The sequence below is a fragment of the Bombina bombina genome, chromosome 5, assembly GCF_027579735.1.
Source record: "Bombina bombina isolate aBomBom1 chromosome 5, aBomBom1.pri, whole genome shotgun sequence".
Taxonomy (NCBI): domain Eukaryota; kingdom Metazoa; phylum Chordata; class Amphibia; order Anura; family Bombinatoridae; genus Bombina; species Bombina bombina.
Genome location: NC_069503.1, coordinates 329,767,145 through 329,793,683, shown reverse-complemented (window position 1 = coordinate 329,793,683; position 26,539 = coordinate 329,767,145). Strand labels below are relative to the sequence as shown.

The 26,539-nt window shown below is 41.9% G+C and overlaps 1 protein-coding gene across 1 annotated transcript in view; it reads right to left on the bottom strand.

The window, feature by feature from the left end:
- AHR (aryl hydrocarbon receptor) overlaps positions 1–26,539 on the bottom strand; it is a 370,224-nt gene that overhangs the window by 278,975 nt on the left and 64,710 nt on the right. The window contains exon 2 of the mRNA XM_053714124.1: positions 5,278–5,465. Coding sequence (XP_053570099.1) covers positions 5,278–5,465 — 188 coding nt within the window. The remainder of the gene's footprint in view (positions 1–5,277; positions 5,466–26,539) is intronic.

Genomic DNA, 26,539 nt, shown 5'->3' with positions numbered 1-26,539 from the left:
CACAACGAAGATCAAACCCCTGGCTAAACAGTCCCTATTTGAGCCACATACCCACATCAGACCTAAGATCAAACCCCTGGCTAAACAGTCATTCTGTGAGTACTACACCCATATTACACCTGAGATCAAACCCCTGGCTAAACAGTCCCTCTGTGAGCCCCATTCCCCATCACACCTAAGATCAAACCCCTGGCTAAACAGTCACTATGTGAGTACTACACCCATATCACACCTAAGATCAAACCCCTGGCTAAACAGTCCCTATGTGAGCCCCATACCCACATCACAGCTAAGATCAAAGCGCTAGCTAAACAGTCCCACTGTGAGTACTACACCCACATCACACCTAAGATCAAACCCCTGGCTAAACAGTCCCTATTTGAGCCACATACCCACATCAGACCTAAGATCAAACCCCTGGCTAAACAGTCATTCTGTGAGTACTACACCCATATTACACCTGAGATCAAACCCCTGGCTAAACAGTCCCTCTGTGAGCCCCATTCCCCATCACACCTAAGATCAAACCCCTGGCTAAACAGTCACTATGTGAGTACTACACCCATATCACACCTAAGATCAAACCCCTGGCTAAACAGTCCCTCTGTGAGCCCCATTCCCCATCACACCTAAGATCAAACCCCTGGCTAAACAGTCTCTCTGTGAGTACTACACCCACATCACACCTAAGATCAAACCCCAGGCTAAACAGTCCCTCTGTGAGCCACATACCCACATCACACCTGAGATCAAACTCCTGGCTAAACAGTCTCTCTGTGAGCCACATACCCACGTCCCACCTAAGATCAAACCCCTGGCTAAACAGTCCCTCTCTGAGTACTAAACCCATATCACACCTAAGATCAAACCCCTGGCTAAATAGTCCCTCTGTGAGCCACATACCCACATCAAACCCCTAGCTAAACAGTCCCTCTGTGAGCCACATACCCACATCATACCTAAGATCAAACCACTGGCTAAACAGTGCATCTGTGAATACTACACCAATATCACACCTAAGATCAAACCCCTGGCTAAACAGTCCCTCTGTGAGTACTACACCCATATCACACCTAAGATCAAACCCCTGGCTAAAAAGTCCCTCTATGAGTAATACACCAAGATAACACATAAGATCAATCCACTGGAAAAACAGAACCATTGTGGGCAACATACACACATAGCACCAAAAATAAGACTGATGGCTAAACAGTCCCTCAGTGAGTACTACACCAATATCACACCTGAGTTCAAACCCCTGGCTAAATAGTCCCTCTGTGAGAGCTACACCCACATCACACCTAAGATCAAACCCCTGGCTAAACAGTCCCTCTGTGAGCCACATACCCACATCAAACCTGAGACCAAACCCCTGGCTAAACATTCCCTCTGGGAGCCACATACCCACATCACACCTAAGATCAAACCCCTGGCAAACAGTCCCTCTGTGAGTACTACACTCATATCACACCTAAGATCAAACCCCTGGCTAAACAGTCCTTCTGTGAGTACTACACCCATATCACCTCTAAGATCAGACCCCTGGCTAAACAGTTCCTCTGTGAGTACTACACTAATATCACACCTATGATTAAACCCCTGGCTAAACAGTCCATCTGTGAGTACTACACCCATATCACAGCTAAGATCAAACCCCTGGCTAAACAGTCTCTCTGTGAGTACTACACCCATATCACACCTAAGATCAAACCCCTGGCTAAACAGTCCCTCTTCTTTAGCCACATACCCACATCCAACCTGAGATCAACCCCCTGGCTAAACAGTCTCTCTGTGAGTACTACACCCATATCACACCTAAGATCAAACCCCTGGCTAAACAGTCCCTCTTCTTTAGCCACATACCCACAACCAACCTGAGATCAAACCCCTGGCTAAACAGTCCCTCTGTGAGTACTATACCCATATCCCACCTAAGATCAAACCCATGGCTAAACAGTCCCTATGTGAGCCACATACCCACATCAGACCTAAGATCAAACCCCTGGCTAAACAGTCATTCTGTGAGTACTACACCCATATTACACCTGAGATCAAACCCCTGGCTAAACAGTCCCTCTGTGAGCCCCATTCCCCATCACACCTAAGATCAAACCCCTGGCTAAACAGTCACTATGTGAGTACTACACCCATATCACACCTAAGATCAAACCCCTGGCTAAACAGTCCCTATGTGAGCCCCATACCCACATCACAGCTAAGATCAAACCGCTAGCTAAACAGTCCCACTGTGAGTACTACACCAATATCACACCTAAGATCAAACCCCTGGCTAAACAGTCCCTCTGTGAGTACTACACCCATATCACACCTAAGATCAAACCCCTGGCTAAACAGTCTCTCTGTGAGTACTACACCCACATCACACCTAAGATCAAACCCCAGGCTAAACAGTCCCTCTGTGAGCCACATACCCACATCACACCTGAGATCAAACCCCTGGCTAAACAGTCTCTCTGTGAGCCACATACCCACGTCCCACCTAAGATCAAACCCCTGGCTAAACAGTCCCTCTGTGAGTACTACACCCATATCACACCTAAGATCAAACCCCTGGCTAAACAGTACCTATGTGAGCCACAAACCCACATCACACCTAAGATCAAACCCCTGGCTAAACAATCCATCTGTGAGTACTACACCAATATCCCACCTAAGATCAAACCCCTACCTAAACGGTCCCTCTGTGAGCCACATACCCACATCACACCCGAGATCAAACCCCTGGCTAAACCGTCTCTCTGTGAGCCACATACCCACATCCCACCTAAGATCAAACTCCTGGCTAAACAGTCCCTATGTGAGCCACATGCCCACATCCCACCTAAGATCAAACCCCTGGCTAAAAAGTAATTCTGTGAGTACTAAACCCATATTACACCTGAGATCAAACCCCTGGCTAAACAGTACCTATGTGAGCCACATAACCACATCCCACCTAAGATCAAACCCCTGGCTAAACAGTCTATCTGTGAGTACTACACCCATATCAAACCGAAGATCAAACCCCTGGCTAAACAGTCCCTCTGTGAGCCACATATCCACATGACACCTAAGATCAAACCCCTGGCTAAACAGTCTCTCTGTGAGCCACATACCCACGTCCCACCTAAGATCAAACCCCTGGCTAAACAGTCCCTATGTGAGCCACATACCCACATTCCACCTAAAATCAAACCCCTGGCTAAACGGTCCCTATGTGAGCCACATACCCACATCACACCTAAGATAAAACCTCTGGCTAAACAGTCCCTCTGTGAGTACTACACTCATATCACACCTAAGATCAAACACCTAGATAAACAGTCCCTCTCTGAGCCACATACCCACATCAAACCTAAGATCAAACCCCTGGCTAAACAGTCCCTCTGTGAGTACTACACCCACATCACACCTAAGGTCAAACCCCTGGCTAATCAATCCCTCTTTGAGCCACATACCCATATCACACCCGAGATCAAACCCCTGGCTAAACAGTCTCTCTGTGAGCCACATACCCAGGTCCCACCTAAGATCAAACCCCTGGCTAAACAGTCCCTCTGTGAGTACTACACCCATATCACACCTAAGATCAAACCACTGACTAAATAGTCCATCTGTGAGCCACATACCCACATCACACCTAAGATCAAACCCCTGGTTAAAAAGTCCCTCTATGAGTAATACACCAAGATAACACATAAGATCAAACAATTGTGGGCAACATACACACATAGCACCTAAAATAAGACACATGGCTAAACAGTCCCTCTGTGAGTACACCACCAATATCACACCTGAGATCAAACCCCTGGCTAAACAGTCCCTCTGTGAGAACTACACTCATATCACACCTAAGATCAAACACCTGGATAAACAGTCCCTCTGTGAGCCACATACCCACATTAAACCTAAGATCAAACCCCTGGCTAAACAGTCACTCTGTGAGTACTACACACATATCACACCTAAGATCAAACCCCTGGCTAAACAATACCTATGTGAGCCACATACCCACATCACACCTGAGATCAAACCCCTGGCTAAACAGTCCTTCTGTGAGTTCTACACCCATATCAAACCTAAGATCAAACCCCTGGCTAAACAGTCCCTCTGTGAGTACTACACCAATATCACACCTAAGATCAAACCCCTGGCTAAACAGGCCCTCTGTGAGTACTACACCAATATAACACCTGAGATCAAACCCCTGGCTAAACAGTCCCTCTATGAGTACTACACCAATATCACACCTAAGATCAAACCTCTGCATAAACAGTCCCTCTGTGAGCCACATACCCACATCACACCTGAGATCAAACCCCTGGCTAAAAAGTACCTATGTGAGCCACATACCCACATCACACCCAAGATCAAACACCTGGCTAAACAGTCCCTCTGTGAGTACTACACCCATATCACACCTAAGATTAAACCCCTGGCTAAACAGTTCCTCTGTGCGTACTATACCCATATCAAACCTAAGATCAAACCCCTGGCTAAACAGTCCCTCTCTGTGCCACATACCCACATCACACCTAAGATCAAACCCCTGGCTAAACAGTCCCTCTGTGTGCCACATACCGACATCAAACCTAAGATCAAACCCCTGGCTAAACAGTCCCTCTGTGAGTACTACACCCAGATCATGATAAAACCCCAGGCCCTACAGCTGCACTGTCAGATACATATTCCTGCACTGCCATGCTTCTGTCTGCTGCTTTAATTTCTCCTGAGCCTGGTTTAAGGTCTCTCTGCGAGGAGCCAGTGCAGAGTGACTAAAGAGGACAACGGCACTGGGCCTTGTTAATACACTGCTTTACAAGCTAAAGGATCACAAGTGTGGCACCACTCAGAGCACAACTAAAATTCACTCACATGTCGTAGGTCACATGTCGCTGGTAACTCCTGCACTACAATATTCCTTTAATAATGTAGTGATGTACATGAACTAGAAAAACGTGTACACACCTTATAGTCATAACTGCAGTCACTGCACTTACCCTAATGCATTTTTATGTTAATAAAGGTCAGTCTTTTCATAGATCAACAGCCCTTTCAAGCTGTTTGTATCCAATATCTTCATTTAAAATATTTTTTTATAACAATAAAAACCTTCATTTAACAATGCATGTCTACGTGTGCAAATGATTGCAACTGTGCATGTGTACAAATGTAAGGAGGAGTATCTGAGCAGATAACTATTTTTTGATTGCCTCTTTAAATATATAATAAAATGCAAACAGGAAAGGTTAAAATACATGTAAAACTAGACATTACCTTCAAAGAAGCCTTTGGCTCTGAGATAGCTAACACTGAGCCTCAGGACAGAAAGTTTGTCAAGTTTGGATATAATGTCCTGTGAGAACGGCAAGAGGCTTGCTAGCCGATCCAACTCTGTGTTCAGGCGGTCTCTGTGTCTTTTTGATGGGTTGGATTTCACACCTTCAGTTGGTGTTGGCTTTGCCCTGTTAACAATAGGAAAATAGTAATGAATAAAATAGAACAAGCTCAACAAAACCAATAGAATATTGTATTTTCAATAAATAGAGAAAAAATGAAATAAATAAGAAGACAAAGTAAGATGTGTGTATCTTACAAACACACAAATGTATGTAGAAAAAAATATTGCAGGGGTGAAAAACCCTGAGAGACAAGAAGTGAAGTGCCTAGACTTTGTCACCCACTCCCGAAAAAAATAAGTCTGGCTTTAAGGTTTTAAATATTATTATCTAGACTTACTTAAAGTGAATATCAAGTTTAATGAGAATGTGCCCGGTTTTTAAAAATACTTTTAAAAACAGGGGCACGAATCCGGCTTCCTCCAATCGTTAAGTGCACCCCAAGGCGTCCAGTTCGTGAAGCCACACAATGATTGGAGGAAGCCAGATACCTCATTGCAGTGCTAAGTACAGAGGAGCTGCGGGTAGAAGATCGCCGGTCTGGTTTCATAAAGAAAAAGGTAAGTATTTTAAAAAAAAGACGCTTAAATGTAAAGTTTAATGAATGAAAGTGCCCCTGTTTTTAGGAGTATTTTTTAAAAACCAGGCACTTTTTTATTAAACTTGACACTGTTGATATTGAACTTTTGCACCCTCTCTGAATTTTGCAGACAAACTAGGCAAGACATTTGCCTTTAAAAGTCATTAATCTAAGCAATATTTAATACATACCTGCATATCCCAGTAATTCTAGCCTTTTCCCCATCTAAAAGATTCCTTAAAGGGCCATTATAAACTCATTTTTTCTTTGCATAAATGTTTTGTAGATGATCTATTTATAAAGCCCATAAAGTTTTCTTTTTTAAAAAAAATGTATAATTTTGCTTATTTTTAAATAACATTGCTCTGATTTTCAGACTCCTAACCAAGCCCCAATGTTTTATGTGAATACCGTCAGATACCTTCTCCAGCTTGCTCCTGTTTGTGTAAAGGGTCTTTTCATATGCAAAAGAAGGGGGAGGGGGGAGTGTCTTATTTCCCACTTGCAGTGGGCTTTCCAACTGCCTTTTCAACAGAGCTAAACTGAAAGCTTCTAAGTACGTTTTTAAACCATTTTATACTGGATTTTTATATCCGTATCTGTGCATCTTATTCTTTATAGTAGTGTCTATTACATGCAGTTATATGAAAATGAGTGTATACTGTCCCTTTAATATAGCACCTCTATTAGACGTCTGTTCCATCACTCAACAATTATTTCTGTAACTAAGTGCTTATGCAAATTACTCTCAACCCGAGATACTGTTCATATCATTTAAAAGGTAAACACAAACAAGTCTAAAAATGAACAGAAGAAGTGTATGGATGTGTTTTGTTTGCCACATAGCTACGTAATTCTGATCTCTTTGAATATGTACATGTGCACGTGCTGTTCTATGTGTGTGTGTACATGCATCCGTTTGTGTGTGTGTGCACAAAACATTCAAAGCAGACAAATAAAAAAAAAATCATAAATATCATATCGTACATACAGATAAGAAGCAATACACAATTTTTGGTCAGTGAATATGTTTAAGTTTATATTGATAAAGCATACAGAGAATAGCTGAACCCATTTGACAATGACGGAACAATTGTGCACTAGTTGATAAGAACAATCTCCAAAAAAATGGCTTTAATGTCCATAAAAACTCTCAAAATCCTTGAAGAAAAATTAAAAGAAAACATAAATTATGCTTACCTGATAATTTTATTTCCATCGAGGGGAGGAGAGTCCACGGCTTCATTCATTACTAGTGAGAATTAAGAACCTGGCCACCAGGAGGAGGCAAAGACACCCCAGCCAAAGGTTTAAATACTTCCCCCACTCCCCTCATCCCCCAGTCATTCTGCCGAGGGAGCAAAACAGTAGGAGACATATTAGGGTATAAATGGTGCCAGAAGAGAATATAAAATTTAGGTCCGCCCATCGGAGCTACAGGCGGGGGCCGTAGACTCCCCTCCCCTCAAAGGAAATAAAATATAAGGTAAGCATAATTTATGTTTTCCATCTAAAAGGGGAGGATAGTCCACAGCTTCATTCATTACTAGTGGGAACATATATTCAAGCTCTAGAGGACACTGAATGAAACCGGGAGGGTAAAAGGCGGACCCTTAATCTGAGGCCACCACAGCCTGTAGAACCTTTCTCCCAAAAAACGCTTCCGCAGAAACAAAAACGTAAAATTTGTAAAACTTAGTGAAGGTGTGCAAGGAGGACCAGATAGTCGCCTTGCAAATCTGCTCCATAGAAGCCTCATTCTTGAAGGTCCAAGATGAAGCTACCGCTCTAGTGGAATGAGCCGTAATCCTCTGAGGAGGCTTATGACCCACTGTCTCATAGGCCAAGCGGATCAGGCTCCTCAGCCAAAAAGACAAAGAAGTAGCAGAAGCCCTCTGACCCCTGCATTTCCCTGAATACACGAAAAAAAGAGAGTTAGATTGTCTGAAATCCTTTGTGGTCTGAAGATGAAATTTTAACGCACAAACCATGTCCAGATTATGAAGTAACCTCTCCTTAGAAGAAGAAGGATTAGGACATAAAGAAGGAAAGACTATCTCTTGATTGATATTGCGGTTAGACACCACCTTGGGGAGAAACCCCACACCAGTGCGAAGAACAGCCTTATCCGCATGAAATACCAGATAAGGGGGCTCATATTGCAAGGCCGTCAGCTCAGAAACTCTGCATGCCAGTGCAATGGCCAACGTAAAGATTCTATCATGGAAGGTTCTCTTTCTTCAAGAGAATGCATAGGTTCAAACAGAACCTTCTGTAAGACCTTAAGTACCAAGTTTAAGCTCCCAGGGGAGCAGACTGCTTAAAGACAGGCCTGATTCGAGATGGGAACTAGCGGCGAGACCCTTCTCCAATCCCTCTTGAAGAAAGGCCAAAATCCTGGATACTCTCACCCTGTGCCAAGTGTAGCCATGAGTCTCACACCGGGACAAGTAAGTCCTCCACACCTTATGATAGATGCGACGAGTGACCGGCTTTCTTGCCTGAACCAGAGCAATCAGAATGGAAGATGCTCTCTCCTGCTTTATATGCGCCACTACATGAGGAAGAAGCGGTAACGGAGGGAATATGTATACTAGACCGAACCCCCAAGGCATCGCCAATGCATCCATTAGCTCCGCCTGGGGGTCCCTCAACCTTTATCCGTATCGGGGAAGCTTGCAGTTCAATCTGGACGCCATGAGATCGATCTCCAGCATCCCTCATCTGAGACAGATCACCTCGGGGTGAAGAGACCATTCCCCCGGGTGAAAAGTCTGCCTGCTGAGAAAATCCGCCTCCCAGTTGTCCACACCCGGGATGTGGATTGCAGAGAGCGAACAGTTGTGGGTTTCCTCCCATTCCAGTATCCGAGACACCTCCCTCATTGCCAAGGAGCTCCTCGTGCCTCCCTGGTGGTTGATGTAAGCAACCGAGGTGATATTGTCTGTCTGGAACCTGATAAAGCTGAAGTCTCTCAGACGAGGCCACGCCTTCAGAGCGCTATAGATCGCTTGAAGCTCCAGAATATTTATTGGAAGAAGGGACTCTAAGCGAGACCACTTCACTTGTGCCCTCCTGGCACCCGAGACAGCTCCCCATCCCGCCAGACTTGCATCCAAGGTCACAATCTCCCAGGACGGTCTCATGAAGGATGTCCCCATGGGTCCTGAACGTCCTGCAACCAGGCGTCTAAGAACAGAGACAATCTGCCCCCCCACTCGGTCCGCTGAGCAGTGGGGGGCCGCCCCTTCATGCTGACTTAGTCTCAGTGGGCTTCTTGTGCTGCTTAGACTTGTTCCAAGCTTGAGCAGGCTTCCAGGCACCCTAGAATTGTTCTGCTTTCACGGTGTGCTGAGCGCACTGCGCCTTATCCACGTGAAAGGGATGAAAATTAGCTCTCTTAGGCTTTGACTTCTTATCCTGGGGAAGGAAGGCACCCTTGCCTCCTGTAACCATGGAAATGATGAGTCTAGACCCGGACCAAACAGGATCTTGCCCTTGAAAAGCAAAGACAACAGCCTCGTCTTAGAGGTCATGTCCACCGACCATGATTTTAGCCACAGAGCTCTGCGTGCTAGAACCGAAAAACCGGACACCTTGGCACTCAGGCGGATAATCAGCATATTAGCGTCACAAATGAAAGAATTGGCCACCTTTAGGGCCTTAATCTTTTCCTGCACCTCTTCGAAAGAGGGTGCACCCTCAATCATATCAAATAATGCATTGCACCAATATGATGCAGCTCTAGCTACCGCCGCTGCCGGTTGAAAAACAAACCCTGTGTGTTAAAACATCTTTCGCAACATGTTTTCCAACTTCTTATCCAAAGGCTCCTTGAACAAAGAACTATCCTCTAAAGGAATTGTTGTGTGCTTAGCGAGCGTGGAGATGGCCCCATCCACCTTGGGAATGGTCCCCCACAACTCTAGCTGGGCCTCCGGGACGGGGAAAAGCTTTTTTAGATTGAGAGGGAGAAAAGGAAGAACCTAATCACTCCCACTCATTCTTAATAATGTTCGCCATCTTGACAGGAACCGGGAAGGTCTAGGAACCACCCTGTCCTTGTAAACCTTATCCAACTTAGGAATGGAGGGCTCCTCTGGTAGTTTGGGTTCCGGAACCTCTAAGATAGCCAGCACTTGCTTTAACAAAAAACGCTGTTCTCCATTTTAAACCGAAAACCAGGTTCCTTCGCTGCCGGAGGTTCAGATGACGCGGACTCCGACCACGAATGTGCCTCTTCCGATGCGTCTGATTAGGCCTCGTCATCGTACCACCCCACTGGGGCGTCCGACAGACACAACTCCTGGGTCGGGCCGCTATGAAAAGCTCTACGCTTGCGCTTAGCAGAACGTGGCAAGGCATGGATCAACATAGCGACTGCCGTTTCAAGCTAGTCCACAAAGTCCGGCAGCCATGCAATTTCCCCCGAAGGGGTAACAGTCGGACCCTGCGGCGCTGCATGTGGTATAGGGGACGCCATTGGGGAACGCAGCTCACGGGACGGAGACCCCTCAGAGGTGAATGGTTCAGTAGTGCTAGACATGTGGAACACAGTTGTGCAGGCTGGTCTACCAAAACCTCATAATAAACACAGGTATAAGACTTAGCTAAAGAGGGAGTACCCTCACCCTCTAACGCTTCAGAATCCTCCATAGCTTTTTAGAAAAAAAGACTAGAACAGACACCTTTATAACCACCAATGGACGGGGCACTCACCACCTCCTATGAACCGGACTCAGAAACCGCTTTGTCTCCTCCGTTGCAGATCAGACCGGAAGTGAAGAAGCCCCACCGGGTCACAAGGATGACTATGCAGGACCATCCCTGCCGATGAGAAAACGCGCCAAAAAAGACAGCGCAAAACTTCCAGAAAAAAACCTGTCAGTTCCACAAAATGCCAGAGCCGCGTCCTTGCACATAACGCAACAAACACATAATAAACTTATCATGTACACCCCCCCCACTCAATAATCCCTTCATAGGAATATTACCCCTTGATTCTATAAAGATAAAAGGCGCCACACTGTGGCCCTGCTTCTGTGCTATCATTATGTAAAAATGAAACGATCTTACCAGAATCTACGCCGTGCTAATATGAGTCGAGATGGTGTCGCAAAGAGAAGTTCCCCCTGCATCTCCGGACTCTAAGCTTCTCAATGTGAGGGCTTGGGTGAACGTTAAAGGGCTACTTAAACTCCTGGCCCATAGCGAAGGGTAGAACCCCTCATAAGAGACCTCCGATATTCCGGCACCTCTCTGCCACCTCCTGTGACGAAAGGCAAAGAATGACTGGGGGATGAGGGGAGTGGAGGAGGTATTTAAGCCTTTGGCTGGGGTGTTTTTGCCTCCTCCTGGTGGCCAGGTTCTTAATTCCCACTAGTAATGAATGAAGCCGTGGACTCTCCTCCCTTTAGATGGAAAATTGAATCTTAAACTTGCTTTCTTTCATGTAATTGGCAAGAGTCCATGAGCTAGTGACATATGGGATATACAATCCTACCAGGAGGGGCAAAGTTTCCCAAACCTCAAAATGCCTATAAATACACCTCTCACCACACCCACAATTCAGTTTTACAAGCTTTGCCTCCTAAGGAGGTGGTGAAGTAAGTTTGTGCTTGATTTTCTTCGTTGATATGCGCTTCTCAGCATTTTGAAGCCTGATTCCTCTCAGAGTACAGCGTTTGTCAGAGGGATGTGAAGGGACCTATTGATTCTATGGTTTTTCTCACGAGAAATCTTTTCAAAGGTTCTCCGTTATCGGTCGTATAGATTAATCTCCTATCTCCCTTTTCAGATCGACGATATACTCTCATATTCCATTACCTCTACTGATAACTGTTTCAGTACTGGTTTGGCTATCTGCTATATGTGGATGGGTGTCTTTCGGGAAGTATCTTTTCATTACTTAAGACACTCTCAGCTATGGTTTGGCACTTTATGTATTATTATAAAGTTTTAAATATATTTATTGTACTTATATTTGCAATGAGTCAGGTTTATGTATATTTCCTTTTGCAGACTATCAGTTTCAAAATTGGGAAACATATTTAGGAAGTTATTTTTTACTACCTGGAGTATAGTCTTTTCTTCAAATTTGACTGTTTTTTCAATAATTTTTGCGCTCAAAATTAGGCTTGCTAGTTCGTGAAATGCTGATATTTATTGCGTGATTCTTGGTGTGAGAATTTTTTGACGCGAAGGTACGTTCGGTGACGCAAATTCATCATTTCCAGTGTCTTCGTTGATGCCAGGTTTCCTTATACTTGGTTGCGTCTGCCAGGACGCGAGTTGCGTCATTTCCGGAATGTTGCTAGTGCCAAAAAAAAATCATTTTGCATTGTGCGTCATACTTGGCGCCAAATAATTTATTTATTTATTTAAACCCCACTTCCTATATGCCTATTGCTCTTTTTTATACTCATAGGGCTATGTTGTTTGCATTTTATTCCCATTCCTGAAACTGCCATATAAGGAAATTGATCATTTTGCTTTATATGTTGGGGGGTTTTCTCTTACAATTGCAAGATGTCTCAATCTGATCCTGTCTCAGAAACCACTGTTGGAATCCTGCTGCCTGATAACAGTTCTAACAGTTCTATAAGTGTATCTGTTGTAAATTTGTGGAGATTATATCTCCAGCTGTAGTATGTAACAGTTGTCATGGCAAGCTTTTGCATGCAGAGAATGTATCCTTCAGTACTAGTACAATGCCTGTTGTTCTTTCAACATCTGATGTACATGATATTCCTGTGAATATAAAAGATTTTTATTGCTGATGCGATTCAGAAGGCTTTGTCTGCTATTTTGCCTTCTAATAAACATAAAAGGTCTTTTAAAACTTCTCATAAAGTTGATGAAATTTCAAATGACCGACAACATATTGAATTATCCTCCTCTGGTTCAGAAGATCCTTACTCAAATATTGACACTGACAAATCTACTTATCTCTTTAAGACGGAGTATATTCATAAAGAAGTGTTGGTTACTTTGGATATTGAGAATTCTAGTCCTCTTGTTACTCAAATTAGTAAACGTTTAAATACTGATTGCAAACCTCCTGTGGTTACTCCAGAGGTTTTTCCAGTTCCTAAAGCTATTTCTGATATGATTTGTAAGGAATGGAATAGGCCTAGTACTTCTTATATTCCTTCTTTTAGATTTAAGAAGTTGTATCCTTTGCCAGCAGCTAGAGAAAAAATCCCCCACAGTTGATGGGGCTATTTCTACTCTTGCCAAACATACTACTATTCCTGGCTATATTCTTAGGCCTGCTATATATATGGCTGATGTTGCAGCTGCATTAACTTTTTGGTTGGAAAGCTTAGCGCAACAGGAAACAGATTTTGATTTGTCTAGCATTGTTTGCTTGCTTCAACATGCTAATCATTTTATCTGTGATGCTATTTTTGATATCATCAAAATTGATGTTAAATCTATGTCTTAAGCTATCTTAGCTAGAAGAGCTTTGTGGCTTAAATATTGGAATGCTGACATGGTATCTAAATCTAGATTACTATCTCTTTCTTTCCAAGGTAATAATTTATCTGGTTCTCAGTTGGATTCAATTATCTCAACTATCATTGGGGGGAAGGGAGTTTGTTTGCCTCAGGATATAATCCTAAGGGTAAATCTAAAACCTTCTAATCGTTTTCGTTCTTTTCAACAAAATAAGGAACAGAAAGCCAATCCTTCCCTCAAAGAATCTGGTTCCAATTGGAAACCTTCTTTAAGTTGAAATAGATCCAAGCCCTTTAAGAAACCAAAGCTAGCCCCCAAGTCTGCATGAAGGTGCGACCCTCATTTCATCTCAGCTGGTGGGGGGCAGATTGATATTTTTTCCAAAACATTTGGACAAATTCTGTCCAAAATCAGTGGATTCAGAGTATTGTCTCTCAAGGGTATCGAAGAGGACTCAGAGTAAGACCTCCTGTGAGAAGATTTTTTTCTCACGCATCCCAGTAAATCCAGTGAAGGCTCAGGCTTCAGATCTGGAGCTTTCAGGGGTAATCATACCAGTTCCGTTTCAGGAACAGGGTCTGAGGTTCTATTCAAATCTATTCATTGTCCCAAAGAAAGAAAATTTATTCAGGCCAGTTCTGGATCTGAAATTTTGAATCATTTTGTAAGAGTACCATCTTTCAAATGGTAACTATAAGGACTATTCTGCCTTTTGTTCAGTAAGGTCATTATATGTCCACGATAGGCTTAAAGGATGCCTATCTTCATATTCATCCAGACCACTATCGGTTTCTGAGATTCTCTTTTCTAGACAAGATTACCAATTTGTCGCTTTTCCATTTGGCCTAGCGACAGCTCCAAGTTTTTTCTCAAAGGTTCTTGATGTCCTACTCTCTGTATTCAGAGAACAGGGTATTGCGGTGTTCCTTATTTGGATGATATCTTCGTACTAGCTCAGTCTTTACATTCTGCCGAATCTCACATGAAACAACCAGTATTGTTTCTTCAAAGACATGGTTGGAGGATCAATTTACCGGAAAGTTCCTTGATTCCTCAGACAAGGGTCACCTTTTTAGGTTTCCAGATAGATTCAGTGTCCATGACTGTCTCTAACAGACAAGAGACGAATGAAATTGGTTTTAGCTTGTCAAAAACTTCAGTCTTGATCATTCCCTTTGCTTGTTTTCATATAAGACCTTGTCAGCTTTGAATGCTGGATCAATGGCGTAGGGATTATACAGGGATATCACAGTCAATAACCTTAAATCACAACGTTCGACTCTCTCTGTCTTGGTGGTAAGACCACCATCGTTTAGTTCAAGGGGCCTCTTTTGTTCGTCCAACCGGGACTGTAATCACAACAGATGCAAGTCTTTCAGGTTAGGGATCTGTCTGGGGATCTCTGACAGCACAAGGAGTTTGGAAACCTCAAGAGGCGAGGTTACTAATTAATATTTTACAACTCTGTGCTATTTTCAGGGCTCTTCAGGTTTGGCCTCTGTTGAAGAGAATCATTTATTTGTTTTCAGACAGACAATATCACAACTGTGGCATATGTCAATCATCAGGATGGGACTCACAGTCCCCTAGCTATGAAAGAAGTATCTTGGATACTTTATTGGGTGGAATCCAGCTCTTGTCTAATTTCTGCGGTACATATCCCAGGTATAGTTAATTGGGAAGCGGATTATCTCAGCCGTCAGACTTTACATCCGGGGGAGTGGTCTCTCCATCCAGATGTGTTTTTTTCAGATTATACAGATGTGGGGTCTTCCAGAAATAGATCTGATGGCTTCCCATCTAAACAAGAAACTTTCCAGGTACTTATTCAGTTCCAGGGATCCTCAGGCGGAGTTGATGAATGCGTTAGCAGTTTTACCAACCTGCTTATATTTTCCGGCATCTAGTTCTTCTTCCAAGAATGATCTCCAAGATCATCATTTCTGTTAGCACCAGCATGGCCTCACAGGTTTTGGTATGCGGATCTTGTTCGGATGTCCAGTTGCCGACCTTGACCACTTCCTTTAAGAACACACCTTTTGTCTCAAGGTCCGTTTTTCCATCAGGATCTCAAATCTTTAAATTTGAAGGTATGGAAACGCTTAGTGCTTAGTCATAGAGGTTTCTCAGATTCAGTGATTAATACTATGTTACAGGCACGTAAATCTGTTTCTAGGAAGATTTATTATTGAGTTTGGAAGACTTATTTTATTTTACAGTTTCTTCAGGGTGGTTTGGATAGAGGTTTGTCTGCAAGTTCCTTGAAAGGACAAATCTCTGCTGTTTTATTTCACAGAAAAATTGCTAAGCTTCCTGATATTCACTGTTTTATACAGGCTTTGGTCCGTGTCAAGCCTGTCATTAAATCAATCTCCCCTCCTAGGAGTCTTAATTTCATTTTGAAGGCTTTACAAGCTCCTCCTTTTGAGCCTATGCATTCTTTGGATATTAAACTACTTTCTTGGAAAGTGTTGTTCCTTTTGGCTCTCTCTTCTGCTAGAAGAGTTTCCGAATTATCTGCTCATTCTTGTGAGTCTCCTTTTCTGATTTTCCATAAGAATAAGGCGGTTTTGCGGACTTCATTTGAATTTCTTCCTAAGGTTGTGAATTCTAATAACATTAATAGGGAAATTGTTGTTCCCTCTTTGTGTCCTAATCCTAAGAATTCTTTGGAGAGATCCTTACATTCTTTGGATGTTGTTAGAGCTTTCAAATATTATGTTGAAGCTACTAAAGATTTTAGGAAGACTTCCAGTCTATTTGTTGTCTTTTCTGGTTCTAGGAAATGTCAGAAAGCATCTGCCATTTCCTTCGCATCTTGGTTAAAGCTTTTGATTCATCAGGCCCCGCCTCAGAAAATCACAGCTCATTCTACTAGATCGGTCTCCACTTCGTGATCTTTTAAGAATGAAGCTTCAGTTGATCAGATTTGCAAAGCAGCAATTTGGTCTTCTTTGCATACATTTACTAAATTCTACCATTTTGATGTGTTTGCCTCTTCGGAAGCAGTTTTTGGTAGAAAAGTTTTTCAGGCAGCTGTTTCAGTTTGATTCCTCTGCTTATGTTTTACGTTTTTTTCTTTTCAATTATGAGAAAAACTTATTTTTTGGATGTGGATTTAATTTTTTCAGCGGAAAATGGCTGTTTTTATTTTATCCCTCTCTAGTGACTCTTCTGTGGAGTTCCACATCTTGGGTATTACTATCCCATACGTCATTAGCTCATGGACTCTTGCCAATTACATGAAAGAAAACATAATTTATGTAAGAACTTACCTGATAAATTCATTTCTTTCATATTGGCAAGAGTCCATGAGACCCACCCTGTTTTTGGTGGTTATGATTTTTTGTATAAAGCACAATTATATTTCCAGTTCCTTTTTAGATGCTTTCTACTCCTTTTTATATCACCCAACTACTTGGCTATTCGTTAAACTGAATTGTGGGTGTGGTGAGGGGTGTATTTATAGGCATTTTGAGGTTTGGGAAACTTTGCCCCTCCTGGTAGGATTGCATATCTTATACGTCACTGGCTCATGGACTCTTGCCAATATGAAAGAAATGAATTTATCAGGTAAGTTCTTACATAAATTATGTTTTTCAACAAAGAAAAATACTGTACTATATATACATTCACTTAGCAACAAAATATGAAACATTTTGATTCACAGGGTTATGAGGGAGAATAAATGCAACTAAACAAAACATTAAAGCTACATGGGTTCCATGTAATAGTAGCGTAAACTGCTCCGGAGCCTTTGCGGGGCAGGTTTGTATATGTGAGCCTGCTTCCAGCAATGTAAGAAGCAGCGGTCATTAGATCGCTGCTTATTACACTCTACCCCACCTCATAGGTGGCGAGGAGAAATCACTAAACGCTCGCTCTGGGTGATTGACAGTCCCTTCTCTCATGCAATTGGTCGTGTGAGAGAAGGGACGGCTTTACACACTCACTTGAGCGAGTAATAATACATATGGAGAGGATCCCGTTCGTCCGCTTCCTGTATGTAGTGAAGGCGAGCGGACAACTTTGAGTCGAGAAGCTTATCCGCTTGCTTCTTAGTATATGGGGGCCCTAGTTTAGTAAGGATAACACATCTATAATGCCTTCGGTAATATACAACTGCATTTTTGTTTTTCTTTACAGCCTATTTCAGAGTTAACTATGAGTACTAATATTTCCACAGATCGTATACAATGAATACAAAGAATGTACAGAGAAAGTTGTGGTTCTGTACATAAAAAAAAAAAAAATTACGAACCCAGAGGCAGAACTATTTTTTCACTTTCTGCAATTAAATTTTTTTAAATTTTTTTTTGCAGGTCATTTTTAATTAAAACTGGATTTTAAATTAGGCATTTACACTAAAGCACTTGCTTAATTGCATCATGTTGATTAACTGGAGAACAAAGGTTTTTTGAAAGTTTTATAATACAGTATATAAGAGTAGTTGAAAATTGAATTGCAAATTAGCTGCAGATAAAGTTTTAAAATGTCTCTTGAATAAATTTGTTTTCTTTGCTCTTGGTCTAACATCAAATAATTATAAAGTAAAAATGTAGAAATAAAAAAGGTGCACTGGTAACAAGGACATCTTACATTCAGGAGTAACAGCAGATTGGGAAAGGCTAGTGAGCAGGTTTGAAGAAATCCCTGAGTGCCAGTCATTAATTAATGCGCTGCCGCTTTACAAAGCTGCTTCATATTAGACTGTTCTCTTCAAACAGCGCCTTGCTCTGGCTTCACTGTGTTAAGGAAAACTTAGACAGTGCAGCCAGAGGACAGCGCGGTTTGAAGACAACAATATGATGTGAAGCAGCACTGCAAAGCATTAGCACCAACGGTTTCTGTATGTGTCCCATTCTTTCTGCAGACATGCTGCATTTTTTGCAATGACATCTCAGATCACAGCATGTTCTTCCTTGGGGATTACAAATACATTATAAACAATCTAGACATTTACCAACTACTGCCCCACTGTACATGTCAGTGGGACACATGTTAGAAAGGCCTAATAAAACCGATAAGTTCCTGCTTGTCATGGAAAGCAGTAAGATTGTCCCTCCCCTCTCACACCTCCCTCATGTTTACACTTGAGTAGGTGAGTCTGACATCCAATACATAAAATTAATTTAGTGTGAAGTTGTCTTTTGATTTTAAACAGTGTGTTTTAAATCTCTTAAAAGGGATATGACATCTATTTTTTTCTTGCATGATTCAGATAGAGCATGCAATTTTATGCAACTTTCTAATTGACTCCTATTATCAAGTTCTCTTGGTATCTATTTTAAAAAAGCAGGAATGTAAGCTTAGGAGCCTGCCCATTTTTGGTTCAGAATCCTGGGTAGCGCTTGCTGATTGGTGGCTACATTTACCCATCAATAAGTTAGCGCCACCCAGGTGCTGAACCAAAGATGGACTGGCTCCTAAGCTTACATCCCTGCTTTTCAAATAAAGATACCAAGAGAACTTGATAATAGGAGTCAATTAGAAAGTTGCATAAAATTGCATGCTCTATCTGAATCATGAAAGAAACAAAAAATGGATGTCATATCCCTTTAAGAGATATAAACACACTGTTTAAAATCAAAAGACAACTTCACACTAAATTAATGCTTGAATGATATATTATGAGTTCCCTGTGCATTGGTAGAGGCAAACTTTGGGGAAATTAAAAAATCACCAACCCAAAACTGAAGGGAGAAAAAACTGCTTCTACTGCATAAATCCTTTGTCAGTGTTAAACAAGCTAAGCGTGTAGAGATAAAAAACAACACTCATTGTTTAATGCAATTATCTCCCTGCAACAGATGGTTCTACTTTTAAGATGAATTATTTGTGTGTTAGGAAGTCTTACTGGAAGATAAAGGATGAGTGTTTAGAACTTATTGCTCAGTGAATTGCTCATAGAACTACAATCACCTATAATTAGTTCATCAAACATGTTGGCTACACCCTATTGTACAATTTGTTATATATATTTCTGACAGGAAAACTAGCAAGTCATTTTTTTAAAAATTTGCATCATCACTTTATAGGCTCATAACAGGCAAAACAATTCAGTGAAACAACAGCCTATTAAAAAGGCATTAAACACCTCTTGCTTTTGTGTAAAAACTATTGTGTCTCAGGCTTGCGCGAGAGAGTTAAAAAAACAAATTGTGAAACCTGCAAATCATATAGCTGGTATTTGCAAGGTTATGAAAACCTGGGTTACAGATTTAGCTAGCTTTCTTGGCTCTCTAGGGAGTGTGGGTCAAAGAGTCCATTTATTAGGTGCTAGAGGTAAGAATAAAGCATTATTTCCTTCCATATAGAGCAGAAAAAAATATAACTGTAGGGAAAAAATAGATTTTGAGACTTTGGGCCCGATATTCAAAACCTCATAGGCATGGAGAGAAATCCCACAAAATATTTTTTTTAAACCTTGTATTGTAATGTAGGATTCTCTGTTTCACATAAAGAACACTACACAGCAACATAAACATTTCTCAAGATAACATTTGTGTTTCTATTATTTTTTTAAGAGCCTCGCTCGCCATACCGACAAGACTTCTTAGAATATCTCACCTGAGTGGCGAGGTTTTGAACATCAGACTCTAGGACAGATCTTTGAGACGACAAGAAGGCCCTAATATAAAGATGCATTATACTTCTCTGAATAATTAGGAAACATAAGTAAAATTTTATGAGTTTCCCAGGTGCCAGGATGTTTTAACCATGAATATTTGTTACCTTTTAATTAAAGTGGAATTTAGCTGACAAGGATATCTTTGAGTGGTATAAATAAAAAGAGAGAAGCGCTCAACCTGGGAACGAACAATAGCATAATAGCTTGTTCTATGGTTAGTTACCACCCAAGAAATCTTTGAGTGGATAGGAATATACCTCCACAAGCAGGAACATTAATTCAATAATAATTCAATAATTTCACACAATATAATATCAAAAATATATCATATAAAAAGGGGCGCCACACAAATGACAGAACAACAATGCTGGTGTTCTATCAGATTTTGCTACCTTGTTATAATTTGCTACCTGTCAGTGCGCATACTCAGTATTACGTAATCACACTCCAAATATGTTAAAAAGGAATGTGTGGAATGGGATTATATAATAAGCAGCATGCATAGTGAGAGGAAGCGAATTCTGATAAGGAAGTTGTCCTGTTGGATTTTGTTGCAGCCAATAAATGCTCGCATGCACAGTTAAATCAGTTGCCACGGAGGACGATAAAAGCATGTCCTGCGCACACACACACACATATATACAGTATCTCACAAAAGTGAGTACACCCCTCACATTTTTGTAAATATTTTATTATATCTTTTCATGTAACAACACTGAAGAAATTACAATTTGCTACAATGTAATGTAAAGTAGTTAGTGTACAGCCTGTATAACAGTGTAAATTTGCTGTCCCCTCAAAAAAAACTCAACAGACAGCCATTAATGTCTAAACCGTTGGCAACAAAAGTGAGCACACCCCTAAGTGGAAATGTCAAAATTGGGCCCAAAGTGTCAATATTTTGTGTGGCCAACATTTTTTTCCAGCACTGCCTTAACCCTCTTGGGCATGGAGTTCACTAGAGTTTCACAGGTTGCCAACTGGATTCCTCTTCCACTCCCTGACGACATCACGAAGCTGGTGGATGTTAGAGGCCTTGCGCTCCCCCACCTTCCGTTTGAAGATGTCCCACAGATGATTAATAGGGTTTAGGTCTTGAGACATGCTTGGCCAGTCCATCACCTTTACCCTTAGCTTCTTTAGCAAGGCAGTGGTCGTCTGGGAGGTGTGTTTGGGGTTGTTATGTTGGAATACTGCCCTGCAGCCCATTCTCCGAAGGGAAAGGTCACAGTATATGTTGGAATTCATGGTTCCCTCAATGAACTGTAGCTCCCCAGTGTCGGCAGCACTCATGCAGGCCCAGACCTTGACACTCCCACCACCATACTTACTGTAGGCAAGACACACTTGTATTTGTACTCCTCACCTGGTTCCTGCCATACACGCTTGACACCATCTAAACCAAATAAATTTATCTTGGTCTCATTAGAAGAGGCTTCCTTCTGGGACGACAGCCATGCAGACCAATTTGATGCAGTGTGCGGCATGTGGTCTGAGCACTGACAGGCTGACCCCCCACCCATTCAACCTCTGCAGCAATGCAGGCAGCACTCATACATCTATTTCCCAAAGACAACCTCTGGATATGACGCTGAGCACGTGCACTCAACTTCTTTGGTCGACCATGGAGAGGCCTGTTCTGAGTGGAACCTGTCCTGTGAAACCACTGTATGGTCTTGCCCACCATGGTGCCGACTAGTTTTAGAGTCTTGGCAATCTTCTTATAGCCTAGGTCATCTATATGTAGAGAAACAAATCTTTTTTTCAGATGCTTAAAGAGTTATTTGACATGAGGTGCCATGTTGAATTTCCAGTGACCAGTATGAGAGAGTGTGAGAGCGATAACACCAAATTTAACACCCCTGCTCTCCATTCACACCTGAGAACTTGTAACACCAATGAGTTACATGACACCGGGAAGGCAAAATGGCTAATTGGGCCCAATTTGGACATTTCCACTTAGGGGTGTACTCACTTATGTTTCCAACAGTTTAGACATTAATGTCTGTGTGTTAAGTTATTTTGAGGGGACAGCAAATTTACACTGTTATACAGGCTGTACACTCACTACTTTACATTGCAGCAAAGTGTCATTTCTTCAGTGTTGTCATGAGAAAAAATATAATAAAATATTTAAAAAAATGTGAGGGGTGTACTCACTTTTGTGAGATACTGTGTTTGTGTGTGTGTATATATATATATATATATATATATATATATATATATATATATATATATATATATATATATAGTCCAGAGCAAAGACAGCACTCACTTTAAGTAAAAAAAACTTTAATTGAAAATAAAGTTAAAAGCATAGTCCCATGACGTTTCGGTGTCCACAGACACCTTTGTCAAATGGCATCACCCAGCTTAAGGACCGTTGTATAATCCTGACATCCGGGAGGCAGAGTGACTTTACATCTGCACATGCACCCTGGTATATGCGTACCTCAACCTGGGGTTTGAACATCTGACGTTTTCAGTTTTACAAAGTCAAATATACCGATATTACTTCACATTTTGAGGCCTGTCTAATAGAACTATATACCATAGCTTAGTGCTATATTTTCCCGAAAAAAACAGCATTATTTTTGAAGCGACTACTCAGAATTAGCTTCAGCAAAAAAAAATGCATCCGATATGCGATTTACTGAAGACAAGACTGTTATTGTTGCATAATTCTAACTATTTGTAAACTATCCGTAATATACGACCTGCGGCAAAACTAGGAACTTTCTCCCTTCATTTCCTCTCACAGACCAGCCTATTGCTTTCCACAAGCATGCCTTTCGGACAACATCCCTCAAATTGCGTAATGGTCTCACCCTTGGAGTGGGGCGGGACATGTTTGACAGTGCGCTTGCGCGGAGCGCTCCCTTCTCCTGCGGCTTACAGCTGTGGTTGCCGTGACACCGGGCTGAGGAAAGGAGGCGGCGCCGGTTGAACTCACTGGAAAACCACTCCCTGAAAATAGTGAGGCAGCACCAAGTTCGGGCATGAATGACCTGCTGACTGAGTTGTCAGCAGTGAGCCCTGAGCTTTTAGGAGCTTCTAAGGCAAATAAGTTAACTGTACTGTGCATGGATTCTATACTAATGTTGTTATTGAGTCATCTACTCCCTTGGTATTGCCGTAATAGTTCTGTGTTTCTTAATAGTCATGTATTTCCTATGCAATTTTATTTATGTTGCATTTTTATCATTTATGTATAAATAATATCTTTACATGTTATTTAACTTTGGTATCATGGTTCTGTAATGTACCTGTCAATTGGCCCTCTTGTTTTTAAAATAAAATTATATATATATATATATATATATATATATACACACACACACCCACCCTCACTCTGAGAAAACAAATAAAAACTCCATATAAAAATTATATATATATAATTTTTATATGGAATTTGTATTTATGTTTTCTCAGAGTGTATATATATATATATATATATATATATATATATATATATATATATATATATATACACACACACACACACACACACACACCACACACACACACACTGCTCCAAAAAAATAAAGGGAACACTAAAATAACACATCCTAGATCTGAATTAATTAATTATTCTAATGATATACTTTGTTCTTTACATAGTTGAATGTGCTGACAACAAAATCACACAAAAAATAAAAAAATGGAAATAAAATGTTTTAACCCATGGAGTTCTGGATTTGGAGTCACACTCAAAATTAAAGTGGAAAAACACACTACAGACTGATCTAACTTTGATGTAATGTCCTTAAAACAAGTCAAAATGAGGCTCAGTAGTGTGTGTGGCCTCCACGTGCCTGTATGACCTCCCTACAACGCCTGTGCATGCTCCTGATGAGGTGGCAGATGGTCTCCTGAGGGATCTCCTCCCAGACCTGGACTAAAGCATCTGCAAACTCCTGGACAGTCAGTGGTGCAACGTGATGTTGGTGGATGGAGCGAGACATGATGTCCCAGATGTGCTCAATTGGATTCAGGTCTGGGGAACGGGCGGGCCAGTCCATAGCATCAATGCCTTTGTTTTGCAAGAACTGCTGACACACTCCAGCCACATGAGGTCTAGCATTGTCTTGCATTAGGAGGAACCCAGGGCCAACCGCACCAGCATATGGTCTCACAAGGGGTCTGAGGATCTCATCTCGGTACCTAATGGCAGTCAGGCTACCTCTGGCGAGCACATGGAGGGCTATGCAGCCCCCAAAAGAAATGCCACCCCATACCATTACTGACCCACTGCCAAACCGGTCATGCTGGAGGATGTTGCAGGCAGCAGAACGTTCTCCACGGCGTCTCCAGACTCTTTTACGTCTGTCACATGTGCTCAGTGTGAACTTGCTTTCATCTGTGAAGAGCACATGCCAAATGTCCTGCACGGTGTTGGGCTGTAAGCACAACCCCCACCTGTGGACGTTGGGCCCTCATACCACCCTCATGGAGTCTGTTTCTAACCGTTTGAGCAGACACATGCACATTTGTGGCCTGCTGGAGGTCATTTTGCAGGGCACGGGCAGTGCTCCTCCTGTTCCTCCTTGCACAATGGTGGAGGTAGCGGTCCTGCTGCTGGGTTGTTGCCCTCCTACGGCCTCCTCCACATCTCCTGATGTACTGGCCTGTCTCCTGGTAGCGCCTCCATGCTCTGGACACTACGCTGACAGACACATCAATCCTTCTTGCCACAGCTCGCATTGATGTGCCATTGTAGCAAATTCTGACAAGGTAGCAAAATCTGATAGAACACCAGCACTAAAGTCCACAGTCCAGTCCAACTATAATGAAACCAATAGAAGATCTTCTATCCAACAACTTCAAAGGCAGCTCTTCTCAAGTGTCAGACCATCCACCATAAAAAAGTTATAAAATAAATTACAGAAGGCTCCTCATAGGGTAACCCATCTATGCATCATATATAGATGAAGAGAGTGACTAACATTCAGTGAAGCACAACAGAGTGCAAGACAGGCAAGCCAGATCCCCAGGATTTGTCTGGCAGACTCGCCTCTTGCTGCAGGATCAGCTGCAAAGGTTCCAGCGTGATGCCTGATGAAACAGTAATTATGCTGAGAAATGCGTCAATAGCAACCCGGCTGATTTCACAAATCACCCAGCTAAAATTTCAGTCAATATTAAGCAAAAAACATAATTTATGCTTATCTGATAAATTTATTTCTCTTGTGATGTATCGAGTCCACGGATTCATCCTTACTTGTGGGATATTCTCCTTCCCTACAGAAAGTGGCAGAGAGAGCACCCACAGCAGAGCTGTCTATATAGCTCCCCCCCTTAGCTCCACCCCCCAGTCATTTGACCTAAGGCTAGGAAGAAAAAGGAGAAACCATAGGGTGCAGTGGTGACTGAAAGTTTAAAAATAAAAATATATATGCCTGTCTTAAATAAACAGGGCGGGCCGTGGACTCGATACATCACAAGAGAAATAAATTTATCAGGTAAGTATAGAGTCCATGGATTCATCCTTACTTGTGGGATACCAATACCAAAGCTTTAGGACACGGATGAAGGGAGGGACAAGACAGGGACCTTAAACGGAAGGCACCACTGCTTGTAGAACCTTTGTCCCAAAAATAGCCTCCGAAGAAGCAAAAGTATCAAATTTGGAAAATTTAGAAAAAGTATGAAGCGAAGACCAAGTCGCCGCCTTACAAATCTGTTCAACAGAAGCCTCATTTTTAAAAGCCCATGTGGAAGCCACAGCTCTAGAAGAATGAGCAGCAATTCTTTCAGGAGGCTGCTGTCCAGCAGTCTCATAGGCCAAACGGATGATGCTTTTCAGCCAAAAGGAAAGAGAGGTAGCCGTAGCCTTTTGGCCTCTCCGCTTACCAGAATAACAACAAACAATGAAGATGCTTGATGGAAATCTTTGGTTGCTTGTAAGTAGAACTTTAAAGCACGAACGACATCAAGATTGTGCAACAGACGTTCCTTCTTTGATGAAAGATTAGGACACAGAGAAGGAACAACAATCTCTTGAATGATATTCTTATTAGAAACAACCCTAGGAAGAAAACCAGGTTTGGTACGCAAAACCACCTTATCTGCATGGAAAATAAGTTAAGGGGAATCACACTGTAAAGCAGATAGCTCAGAAACTCTTTGAGCCGAAGAGATAGCAACTAAGAACAAAACTTTCCAAGAAAGAAGCTTAATATCTATGGAATGCATAGGTTCAAACGGAACCCCTTGAAGAACTCTATGGACTAAGTTTAGGCTCCAAGGCAGAGCAACAGGCTTAATTCTGACCAAAGCCTGACTAAAAGTTTGAATGTCTGGAACATCTACCAGACGTTTGTGTAGTAGAATAGACAAAGCAGATATTTGTCCTTTTAGAGAACTAGCTGATAATCCCTTCTCCAAACCTTCTTGGAGAAAAGACAATATTGTAGGAATCCTAATCTTACTCCACGAGTAACCTTTGGATTCACACCAATAAAGATA